Genomic DNA, 13,102 nt, shown 5'->3' with positions numbered 1-13,102 from the left:
TTTCAAGTGAAGTTGTTTATAATGAAATAACAATAACACTTTTGTCCTTTGCTGTTGTCTAACCTTTTAAAATAAAACTATATTTCAAGCCCCAAGTGTATTCAGCAATAGGGGAATTGTCTGAGAGAAGTTATTAAATCTAGGTAGAATTAGATTAACATCTGCAGGGTTAAAAGCCACCAGAGAAACCACTGCTTGAAAAAATACAGATCCTAACATTGTAAGTGAATAGGGTTAACATCAAAAGAGAGGCAGTCTGCTCACAGTTTGCTTGTTGGAGGGGGAGTAAGGATTCCCATGGTACGAGGAAACTGGACATGAATCAGGAGAGTTATAATCAGCAATAAGAGAGGGATCAGGCCTGTGCCATGGATTGGAGGCTCTTGGGGTGAGGAAGAAGAATTGGGCCTGTGGATTGGTTGCACATTTATGGAGGAGAATTGGAGCTCGTGCCTTGGATCAGAGGTAAGCTGATGATTGGTCCAGAATCCTGGAGAAGGACCGAGGATTGTGGCTGAGGATAAGATAAATAAGTGACAGGGATAGGGTTGGAGACTAAGGCATTCACTGGTGGCCTCCACAGGTTGATCATCAAGAAATCAGGAGGTCAGGGGATTGAGAGAGGTCATGGGTTGTCGGTACACTTAGAGGGGCTGAACGTTTAAAGAAGCTTCCTATTTTATCGTCCTCCTCATCTACACTTCTTATTTTAGTCAAGCAACTGCTGGGTGGGACAGCCACACAGGAAGTTCTTGTATTCTGCGTTGCAGTTGGTGCCACATTTCCTTTTATGAGATATTTATTCAGGGCCTACCTCTCCAAAAAGAGAAATGCAAAACAACCCGAAAATAGCTGTAATTGCATTTACACTTGGTTTAGGTTGCTGTTGAGTTACAAGTGATTGTAATGCATGTTGAATTTCTCAATCCATATTCCTTCTATTACAGTACACAAAGGCACTTTTAGTAACAGCGGGGATTTAGGAATTAGTAGAGGGATTTGATTCCTGAAAGCATGAGCTTATTTTCTTACTGGGATTTGAGGACATTCGATTTTCATGACCTGAGTCATTCGAATTGTTAGTTTGAAGCTCACTGAATATGAATCTTTGAACATTTTTTAAGTAACGCATAGAGATCGGCCCAACACCTTTATTCTTTTATGCATATCCTTTTTCAAGCCTAAGTCATACATTTAAAAAAAAACATTCAGTTACTGCTGTCACATCATAGAGGAAAGCCTGGCAGCAGAGCGGTGCAGCTGGTAGTGCTGTTGTCTCACAGCTCCAGTGACCCGAATTCAACCCTGACCTCTGGTGTTGCCTGCATGGAGTTTGCACCTTTTCCCTGTGACCGTGTGGGCTTTTCCTGGATGCTCCAATTTCCACTCACAACCCAAAGCCGTGTGGATTGGTTGGTTGGTAGGTTAACTGACCACTGTAAATTCCCCTTGGTGTGTATCTGTGTGGTAGAATCAGGGGGGGGGGGGGGGGGGGGGGGGGGTGGGGTGGGGCGGTGGAGTTGTTGGGAATGTGTGGAGAATGGGTTATTGGAAAAAGTAATGGGGGAATGGGATTGCCCAGTCAACCAGCATTGACTTGATTAGCCAAACTGGCATCCTTCTATGCTGTATGGAAATGTGGAAATATGGAAACCCACCTTTTCTTCCTCAAAGAGCAACCGAAACCAATAAAAAAAAATCAAGTTTTGCACAAGATTCAGGGGAGACCCACAAAATAAAAAATATTTCAAAGCTACTTCTTTGCAGCTGATTTGAACATGATTTTCCTGAGGGACTTCATTGTGCTATAGCGGACAGCCAAAGGACACATGTGATGGCAGACAGTTAGTGGAAGGGCCAAGGAAAAGGAAATCCAGCTGCTACCCTGGCAACACCATAAAGTTTATAAAGATGCTTAAAGAAGTTAAAATGGCTGTAGTTTCAGGGTGTCTTAAGTGGGGAATGTCTACACAGCCCTAGAGCACTCCAAGGTATGTAAGCTTTGTTTTCTGAGCTGTGAGCTATTGTTTCCTAACTTCATCATTGCTTAGCAACCAGTCTTCATTTGTCCGCCATTTGAATTGTCACCCAGAAAATCTGCAACCTTTAGACTGTCAGCAACGAGACTGTTATTGTGCTGTCAGTACCAGAGGCTGGGATTCAGAAGGATTCTTAAACTTTGAACTGTTTGTAATCTCACATGATAGCAATCTGTTCCAGCCCCTCCGCTTCTTTCTTTCAGAAGAGTTTGGTGAGCCAGTGATACAAGACAAGGTGACTGCAAATACCTTCGGACAAAAACCAGCTCTCAACAGAGAGGTCATTCCAGATAGTTGCCCCAGAAAAGGGGAGAAGCGTATGGAATTTGTATTGATGGTAAGTCCATAATGTATTATGGTGAAGGGTCAATGAGAATGTACAGTATAGGAGTACTGAGGAGCATGTGCAATACCAGGTAACTGAAAAGTGTATGGGTTTTAGCGATGATGATGCAGATGGAGCAACTCACCCATGGTTTTGCTTTGAGCTGCCCAGAAGAGGGAAATCAGGCTTGAATGCTGTCGAATGACTCCCTCCTGGAAAGTGTATTGTGGGATTGGATAATTCTGAGGAAAGATCATGCTGAGTTCTGATGCCCCCTACAAACAAATATTCTAGCACCAGACACAGTCTGGCCTGGGTAGCAATTGCAATAAAAGGTGTTTTATAGAACCATACACTCATTTGAGTGCCAACTTCAACTTATGGGAGAGGTGAAAACCATGAGAAAGGAAAAGGGAACCTCAAAAAATAGAAGAGCAGAAGCATGTGGCAGAGTGTTTGTAGATGAAAAGTACTGGTTTCAGTGTATGTAATTGGTGCTTATTGGCACTAGTCCCTGTGTACCTGATGTATCCTGGAATCAGTGTCTTGGTGTACATTATAGAGATTATGTTACAGAAATCATGATTCAGATAAATAACTTCAAATATATCTGTAATAAAAAAGAATGTACCAGTAATTGTCTCTAAGTAACTAACAGATTGTTGTACAATTCTTTCTGGTTTATTGACCAAGATGTATCTGTCCATTAATGCACTTTAGGGAAGGAGATCTGTTGTATTTATGTATCTATTAGTCATAGAGTCAGAGTCAAACAGCACAAAAATAGACCTTTCAGCTCATTGAGTACAGGCAACCATCAAGTACCCCTTTACACTTACCCTACCCTCATCCTTTTTTTTTCTCCCCACATTCCCATCAGCTCCCCCCAGATTCTACCACTCACCTACACACTATGGCAACTTACAGTGGTAACTTGATTTACCAACCTGCATGCCTTTGGAATGTGGGAGGAAACCAGAGCAGCCAAAGGAACCCCACATGATTGCAGGGAGAACATGCAAACTCCACACAGACAGCACCAGAGGTCAGGGTTGAACCTGGGTCATTGGCCCACTGAGGCAGCAGCTCTACTGACTGCATCACTGTACTGCCCCTATACTGATATTTATCCGAGTCCAGATCCCCAGCAATGTAGTTGATTTTTAAATGTCCATTGAAGTGGCCATTCACTTACATCAGAAAACACTGGGCAGGTAAATAATATCAGGTAGACCATGTAGTATTGAACTAGTCCCTGAGCATGACGACCAGACCACTCAACCCTACAACATCCTCCCCATGAGCATTTCGGGATGTCTCAAAACTAAGAACAGCCTAACATGGTCATACTCACCAATATGCCAGAAACCTCCATCATGTTCCCTGTTCTTCTGCTTGGAGAAAGCTTCCTCTGAGGTGGTGGTACCCTGATGCACAATCAGAAAGGAGTGGACATGGAAGTCCTCCAGTTCAACTGAACCTTCAAGATGCTTATGGGTTCAGATCAAAGTCAACAGGGAACCCTAGGGCTGTTTTTCACCCACTGACAGTACTGCTCTGTGTTCAACACCATTTTTAAGAAACACTGAGACAAACAAAAGAGATTTCAAAGTTCTTGATCATGACTGACTCAGTAGTACCATCACCAATTGAGTCAGTGAGGACTGTAGTTGTCAGTTTGTGTCTGCGGCATTCGAGAGAAACATAATGAGGGAAAATCTACTTGACCTCATCCTCACCACTGATGTATTTGTCCATGACAGCACTGATAAGACTGTGCACCACACAGTCCTTGCAGAGATAAAAATGAAGACCGGTGTCCACCCAAGTGTATATCGGAGAAATAATTTTTCAGTTGGCTATTCACACCAAAACTAGAAATCTGGGCATAAAGAAGTTGTATATGATCTTACTATAAGTAGCAGTGGAGACACCTGGGGCAATTAGATTTTCAAGCTATGTTGTTGGATTAGTCCCCCTCTAAAGTTATTCCCTTACTTACATCCTTCTGTTTAACCCCATGTCCTATCTCAGTCCTGATCCCTTGAGAGCCAGGACCTGAATGCCTGATCCTCTGACTCCAGAGTGCTCATAGATTGGGCCTCCCCTGACCCTTAGATTTTTTTGGTTATTCATCTTTTGAGATCTGAGCATTGCTGGTAAAGCCAGCATTTATTGCCCATCCCTAATTGCCTTTGAAATGACCAGCTTGCCAAGCTATTTCAGAAGGCATTTAAAAGTCAACCACATTGTTGGGTCTGGAGTCACATATAGGCCAAATCAGGTGTGGATGGGAGATTCCTCCCTTGAAGGACATTATTCAACTTTACAGCAAAACAGTATTTTTCTGGTCATCATTACTAATGATGTTTTTTGATATAAAATTCCAGATTATGAACTGAGATTAAATTTCACAACTGCCATGGGGTGATATGAAATCAGCTCTCTGGATTGTTAGTCTAGTACTCTTAGTAGCTCAGTAACTTGTGCACTACATTATTCCAGTGGTCCTGATCGCATAATGTGCACCCAACTCCATGATTTCTATCAAGGCCACAACCACCCTCCACCTATTGTCATCCCACACTGACCATCTGTTTGCCCCAGGCCCCTGACCCAGCAATCTCCTGAAACCCCTGATGGAGGCCACAATCTCTAAAAAAAAACAGCCCACATCGCACCCTTACTTCCCTGATGATTGGCCCTGATTGTAGGCCCCAATCCCCTTTGACGATCCAATCCCAGGTTCACTTTCTCGTGAACCTCTGGACCCAGACATGGCTCTGAGTGTCAAATCTTCCAGTAGAGAAAAGTGTATCCTCTTTCCACTGGTGATTTAGATGCTGCGGAAATTGTAGCAGGGAGTCCATGATCAAAATGATTAAGACTCTGGATGTGCTGGTACTTCAAAGCCAACGTGTGTTAAAGTATATTCACCATTATTGAGTGTGTTTGAAAGTAGTACTGAACTTTAAGAAATTTTACTGAAATATTCTGTCTCTGGTTTGTGTGTTTCGATGGATTAGCCAAGCACAAGATCCAGCAGTGAGGATGAGACGACCACCTTTGGCATAAAATCACATGAACTATTTCTGAACTCCCCAACTACACCTGATAAACCACCCAAGTGGACGCAAGGCATCCCACAGTCAACCCCAGAGGAAAAGAGGTGGCACCAGGCACAGACGGTTCAGGCAGATTTGGTACCCATCAATGTGACTGGTATGGTGGACTCCATTTTACATTTCACACACACACGACAAATTAACAAAGAACAGGGCTGAGGATGATCAGTGCAAATGTGGCTGGACACAGGTGCAATCATTGCAGAGTGAGGCTGGGTCAGGAGCTGTCAGTGCAGAGAGAGGCTGCGTTACGCAAGTCAGATAGTGCAGAGACAGGCTGGGGTGAGAGACTGGGTCAGGCAGCAAGGCTGAGGTTAGGAAGAGGGTCAGGCAATGCTACAGGGATTAGCTACAGGGCTCTGTTGCAAGTACTGAGTAGGAGGGTCAGCACTGGTAGCATAAGTGGAGTTACTGAGGGGGGAATGGCAGGGTCAGGGTGAGCAGAATAACAGGGATAACATAGGCTGGAGAGCAGGGTCAAGCATCAGGGAGAGCAGGGATTGGAGAGCAGGGTCTACACAGGCAGAATTACCAGGGTCAGCACAGGCTGGGTGGCAGAGGAAGGGTGTGCTAGGAATCAAGGTGTGAGGGATGGGTGGGGGTGAGTGAGGGATGGGTAGGGGGTGAGGGGGTGGGTAAGGGGTGTGGGGGGAGTGGGTAAGGGGTGAATGAGTGATGGGTGGGGGTGAGTGAGGGATGGTTAGGGGGTGAGTGAGGGATGGGTAGGAGGTGAATGAGTGAGATGTATCTGGGGGTGGTGAGTGAGGGCTAGGGGGGGTGAGTGAGGGATGACAGTGGGATCACCAGGGATTGATTAGTGAGGTCAGCAATGAATTTCAGGAGTAATGTTTTCGATAAATCATTTGGGACTGATCTTAATCCATCATGAAAACAAGGAACTGTATTATCTTTTGAAGAGAGAAATTTTGAATTGCTGGTATTTTTAAATCAAGCTGAGTTGTGTTGCAAAGTGGCTGAGAAGAGAATTACATTGTTGGTGTGAATGGAGAGACTGGTAGAAAGTCACATTGCTTCTACACATCTGCCTATTTTTAATATAACCAGTAACCTTATAACATGCATTGGGTAATGAACACTGCCACTGTGGCTAATGGAGGATAGGGGTCCTCTTCCATTGCAGTGTGGAAATGCTCTCATTGTCCTTGATATTCCACTCCCCCCACTCCCTGTTTAGAACAAGGAAAAGTCAGCAGCTCATTGCTCTTCTGTGAAACATCTTTCAGTGGACGTTGGGCAGTGGGGTCAGTCACAGTTGTGATTGTCACTCAGAAGTCAGAGTGCCACTGTGCCAGTTATGAAGAGGACATAGCGGTTAATGTATGAGAAGAGCTGCCGGTACCCAAGGAACCATGGCACTGTGGGAGCTGACACCCCTGGGCAAAATTAATTAAAGGGAGACTCACAGTAAATCTTCAGCTCAGCCACTCTTTGTGCTTGGTCACATATCAAAGTCAAAGTCAAGTTTACTATCATATGCACAAGTAAATGTATGTACGGGTGCAATGAAAAACTCATTTGAAGCAGCATCACAGGCACCTTACTTGCATCATATAAGCAGCATTCACAAGAAAAATGTAAATTAAACACAATTTTTACAAGAAACAACACAATTTGAGCAAAAAAAGTCAATTTTAGTGCAAAGTGGTCATAGTGTTCAGTGAATTTCGAGTGGTGCTAATTGCACCCTGCTGTAAGGAGCCTGTGCTGTAGTTGTTCCTGGTCTGGGCACCAGTGTGTCATGTTTGGTATTTCTTTTGCTTTTTCCAGGCTTTCCCTTGAGCTGTTTCCCCTCCTCTTTGATAATGTCCAGCTCCCCCACCGCAGCCAGCTTCAGCGCCTCAACCAAGTGGTTATCCTGCAACAAGCATGCAGATGGTTGTCTGACTATTGACCACAAGGGGCATCATAGCTGCCCCTCACTGACTTCACTTTTTGCTCACATACTGATTCAAGTTTCAGCTCAGAAGGGGCAGGATCCTTGGCTGATTTCTTGTGTCCTTCAACCAAGGGCAGCAAGGCTGATTTTCAGTTATCTGGTGTCAGCTAGCTCAGCGTAGACTGGGCAGCTTCCTAGTCTATGTAGCTTACAAATGGCTATGCTCACTGACATCACACAATGATGAAATGGAGAAGTAGCCAGCTGTCATTCACCACATACAAACTGGCACAGGGAGGCTTTTGCACTGATACCCTAAAAACAATGGAACTAAACATGAGCAAAATGAATTGAAAGAGAAAGGCACCAATCACAGAAGGAACCGTTGGTTTTGAAGTACACCCGCATTCTGCGATGATTATTTCTTCTAGGTTGTTAGCAATGATCAATATATTCAGCTATAAAAGAAATCATGTTCCAGAACTAATTAGCTTTGATATTTGCTGCTGTCTTGACTCATGTTATGAACTTTGCTAATGAATTGATTTTATAATAGGTTGTCTCTTCTACATTTCATCCATGATAAACAAGTATAATTGCAGGAGCTGTTTGATGCCATGAGTTAGAAATCAACCTTTAAGCTTTGTGAACTGGGTTCACTTGCAGATCTGACTGATGTAATAAATAACAGAGAACGCCAGAAATACTCAACAGGGCAGGCAGCATCTTTGTGAGAGGAACAGAGTTACAATTTCAGGGTGATGATCTTCTGTTAGAACTGGCCTTAATAAAAAGCCTTTGATCTGAAATGTTGCATCTGTTTCTCTTCCCACAGATATTCCCTGATTTGCTGATTATCTCCAGTATTTTCTGTTATTATTTCAGGTTTCCACTATTATGTGTTTTGCTTTTGGATTTAAATAAAATCTATTTATGTGGAAGGATCCTATGTATTTGTAGGGAGGAGCCCACCAACAGCTCACCCAGATGACCAGTCTTTGTAGTGAGCCCAGACAGTAATTAGCAGCAGGAGGATTGAGCTTGGAAACATCACAGCTGATCATCTTCTCAGCTAGGTTCTTTACTTGTTGCTGGACAGTGATCAGGAATAGCAATCCCATCATATCCAAATGGTTCATGACCAGCACAAACCCTGAAAACTTCATGTTCTTTGGCCCCTTGTACAGTTTTACACTGAGTGCTGTTCTGTGCAATGTGAGAACTTAATCGGCTCTTTACCAAGCTGTTGTGGAGAAATAGCACCCTGATATTTGGTGTTGGAAGCCACCCTTTAGTGAGAGCCATCTGTATGTTTGGGGGTGAAAGGATAACAGAGAAAAAGCACTGATGGGGCCTCATTTACAATAGTGAATGGCTTTATGGAAGATCCATTTGTTCTCACCTTTGTTCTTGTTCAGGGGAGCCCCTTGAGCGGCAGGCGAATGAGCGGCACTCTTTGTTCAACACAGAGACCGCGGTGAACCCAAAGAGTACACTGAGGAGGAGGCGGACAGTCACTGGCTTGTCCGAGCCAGTTCAGCCTCAGCCAGGTGAGCTCCCCACTCTGATCAAATCCCTGGGATGTTACTAAGGAGCAGAAAAGGACATTGCTCATTTGGCTCAATTGGTGGGTAAATGTTGTGAACAGGAATGCTAGGCTTAAACCCGAGCTGGGCAAGTTGTCTTATGAGGTGAGATTGGAAGGTGAGGTTTGTATCCGCTGGAGTTTAGAAGACTAGGAAGTGACTTGATTGAAACATAGAAGATCCTGTGAAGTGCTGACAGGGTGAATGTGGAGACTGTTTCTGCTTGTGGGAGAATCTCGTACAGCTTGAAACTCTGTGGTCTGGTTTTCTGTGGTCTGGTTTTCTGTGGTCTGGCAACAACTTTGGTCTGGCATGTTTTGAATCTGTAGTAAAGATCTATACTAATTAACTAGTTCTAATAAGATCTAAAATTAACTAAGATCTGTACTAACCTGCAGCTAATTAACCTACAGGTGCAGTTTTTGGGATCTCAGCTGACAGTGTTTCTGATTTTGGAAACTTCGGGTTACAGACAGTTCTCAGAACTCTTATGTGACCCTGGAAGTGTCTATTAAAAATAACAGTTCTACTACTCAGATAATCATGGGCAACTTTAGTGGTCCGGATTTTCTGTGTGTGGCCTAGCACTAAGAATTGCTGTTTACCCAGATCAGGTGAATTTTTTACTCTGAGTGTCTTGAGTTTTTGGATTGCTCTTCCTCAAAGGGCTGTGGAAGGAGAGTTTTTGAATATTTTTAAGGCAGAGATAGAGAGGTCCTTTAAAGTCAAAGACTGCAAATGTGGGAAATCTGAACTAAGAACAGAAAATGCTAAGAATATTCAATGGGTCAGGCAGCATCTGCAGACAGGAAAACAGCTGCCATTTCAGGTTGAAGGTCCTTTATCAGATTTAGAAAAAGGAAAAAACAAGTTAGTTTTAAGTTTCAGAGAAGATCACAAAGGTGTGGATAGAGCAAAGGCAATATGTCTGATAGGATGACGCCATGGTGGCCCTGGAGATAAGCAATAGGTGGAAGTTAGAGAGAGAGTGAACATGAACAGAAGAATATAAAAGCTATGAATTGAGGGCAGTTAGAGAGGCAGAACACAAACAAAAGAATGTAAAAGCTGCAAAATGCAGATCTGCAGGAAATGCTCAGCAGGCCAGTTCTGCTGCGGAGAGAGCAAGTTACTTGAAATTGTAGAATTAGCTATTGAGTCCAGAAGGCTGTAACATACCCAGATAGAAGACAAGGTACTGTTCCTCAAGCTTATGTTGGGACTTTTAATAACAGGCAGGAGGGCACGGATAGAATCAGATTTATTATCACTGACATATTACATAAAATTTGTTGTTTAGCCGTAGCAGTACAGTTCAAAGACCTAAAGCTCTATAAGTTACAAAAATAAATAAATAGTGCAAAAATAAAGGAATAATGAGGCAGTGTTCATGGGTTCATGGACCATTCAGAAATCTGATGGCGGAGGGGAAGAAGCTGTTCCTGAATCGTTGAGTTTGGGTCTTCAAGCTCCTGTACCTCCTCCCTGATGGTAGTAATGAGAAGAAGGCATGTCCCGGATGGTGGGGGTCCTTAATGATAGATGCCACCTTCTTGAGGCACCGCCTCTTGAAGATGTCCTCAATGGTGGGGAGTGTTGTGTCTGTGATGGAGCTGGCTGAGTCTACAACCCTCTGCAGCCTCTTGCAATTCTATGCATTGGAGCCTTCATACCAGGCTGTGATGCAACCAGTCAGGATACTCTCCACTGTACATCTATAGAAATTTGTAAGAGTTTTTGGTGACATACCAAATCTCCTCAAACTCCTTATGAAGTAGAGCCACTGGTGTGCTTTCTTCATGATTGCATCAATGTGTTGGGCCCAGGATAGATGCTTTGAGATGTTGGTGCTCAGGAACTTGAAACTGCTCACCCTTTCCAACTCAATGACTACTGGTGTGTGTTCTCCCGACTTCCTCTTCCTGAAGTCCACCATCGGTTCCTTGGTCTTACTGATATTGAGTGCGAGGTTGTTGTTGCAACACCACTCAACCAGCTGATCTATTTCACTCCTTGAAGCCTCCTCATTGCCATCTGAGAATCTATCAACAACAGTGGTGTCATTGGCAATTTTATAGATGGCATTTGATACATAGATTTGAGTGGGAGTGGGGTGGAGAATTAAAATGTCAGGCAACAGGAACCTCAGGGCTGATCCTGTAGACTGAATGCAGGTCTATCGCAAAGCTGCCATTGAGTCTGCATTCGGTTTTTCCAGTGTAGAAGAGACCATATCATGAGGACCAAATGCAATACACTAGATTGGAAGATGTGCAAGTGGATCATTGCTTCACCTGGATGCTTAGAAGGGAAGATACAAAAGGATGGATGTTGCATCTCCTGCAGTTGCATGAGAAGGGGAGGGGTTGGTGAAGATGGAGTAGTGGACCAGGGAGTCATGAAGGGAATGGTCCTTTGCCAATGCTGAAGGGGAGGGGAGGATGTGTCCAGTGATGGAATCTCATTCAATCTGTCTGTGTACTTGAGATTACAGTCAGATCAGCTGCAATCAGATGAAGTGGTAGAGGAAACTGAAGGAGCTAAGTTACGCACTCCTGCTTCAGATTCGTTCAAATGCAATAGCTCTGAATAAACATCACCTGTAGTTGGACGGTACTGTTTACTATGGAATATAAATTACTATTAATGAAGTTCAGGGGTGATTGCTTTTAGTACATGCAAATTGTTTTCACAAGTACACTATTTTGTTTATTTTTACCCATTTAACTCCTAAAAAATAATATGTATAAGAATGTAATACAAATGCAGTGAGCAACTGGAGGTGCTTTCCTGTTGAAGTGGCTCTCTTGAAGGATGGACAAGGCCTCCACCTAGTGGCTGAGATAATATTGCCTCATTTAAGTTTACAAATTTTCTTCATTTGTGAGAAGAGCAAATAAAAAGCAAAATGCATATAATGGAAATTTGAAACAAAAGTACTGCCAACATTTAGTGGTTCAGGCAAGATCAACATGATTAGCTCACCCCAAAACTGGCAAGAATGTAAATCTACTTCCAAATTTTGGGAGATCCAGCTCTGAAATAGCATCAGTGAAGTTGAACATAATAAAGGAATGCAGAACATCCTTAGAACTACTAGCCATGACTAATTTGTGCAGAGAAAAAGATATCTGGTAAAACTAGATGAGGTGCCTGGAGTTCTTAGCAAGAAGGAAGCAGGCTAAAAGCAGGTTAGGGATGTGTATCAGGCTCAGCTAAGGACACAAAAAGTGTTGTCAAAGCATCTAAAAGGTAATTGCAGCAGAAGATAGTGGTTAAGAGCAATGACAATAGTAAAATCTCTGGTGACAATGTTGGGAGTCCAATGATGGTGTAAATAGGTGTTTAAACGTCAGTATGGACTGGGTGGGCTGAAGGGGCTCTTTCTGTGCCGTATGACTCTACGACTTTATAACTGAAGATTTGCTTGGTCTTTGAGGGGATCCTCAGAACAATGTTGAGTGAACACCTATTATGTGGCAGAGGTCTTAAAAGGCTGCATTCAACCAATCTTCAATTGGCCTTGGTGAATTTATGGCCATGCAGTGTTTAGTTGATTCAACACATTGCAAGTGTTGAAGAGGATATAGATATAATCCTGAAAATAATAAGGAATCACAAAAAAGATCATGTCACTGCTCCTATTAGCATTTATTCAAGAATACTTGAAGTAATGGGAGCCATGCTCAGGGAATGCCTTGCTCGTGAATTTAGGGGCAGGGATTGTTGCCATACACTTAAGAAAGACCTACCGGTGTCAATATACAAAAGACACAACATGTCAGAAGCAGGAAACGATGAGCCCTTTTGTCAAGAACTGATTCAAAATATATTGCACCCTGATCTGGGTGGGGAAAGGAGTTCACTGCAGAAGGCCTATGTGACTTCTGAAAAACAAAGCCACGCCCGACACATTGGTTGATTATTTTGGCGTGGGGGAATAATATAGATTTTCAAAATGATTTGACAAGGGGCTACTTATGAAGAGACCATGAGATTGCCATTCATTTCTTTGGCAGGATAAGGAGTTCTCATAGGTGGGAGTTTTATTACTGTGGTGATTCTGCATGGGACCTAGTTACTGGTGAAGTCTTGGAGTGATTGGTGTTGGAGCTGTTGCTTGACATAAT

The 13,102-nt window shown here is 43.2% G+C and overlaps 1 protein-coding gene across 7 annotated transcripts in view; it reads left to right on the top strand.

Annotated features, from left to right (window-relative positions):
* Positions 1–13,102, top strand: part of nhsl2 (NHS-like 2) — a 242,222-nt gene that overhangs the window by 214,877 nt on the left and 14,243 nt on the right. For 6 of the 7 annotated variants that reach the window (XM_052021949.1, XM_052021952.1, XM_052021953.1 and 3 more), the window contains exons 3-5: positions 2,243–2,376; positions 5,391–5,586; positions 8,805–8,936. In XM_052021949.1, the coding sequence (XP_051877909.1) occupies positions 2,243–2,376; positions 5,391–5,586; positions 8,805–8,936 (462 nt within the window). The remainder of the gene's footprint in view (positions 1–2,242; positions 2,377–5,390; positions 5,587–8,804; positions 8,937–13,102) is intronic. The other variant, XM_052021950.1, reaches the window with a different exon arrangement.

This window comes from Pristis pectinata, chromosome 8 (genome assembly GCF_009764475.1).
Source record: "Pristis pectinata isolate sPriPec2 chromosome 8, sPriPec2.1.pri, whole genome shotgun sequence".
In the NCBI taxonomy this organism is placed as follows: domain Eukaryota; kingdom Metazoa; phylum Chordata; class Chondrichthyes; order Rhinopristiformes; family Pristidae; genus Pristis; species Pristis pectinata.
This window is presented reverse-complemented; position numbering and strand designations above follow the sequence as displayed.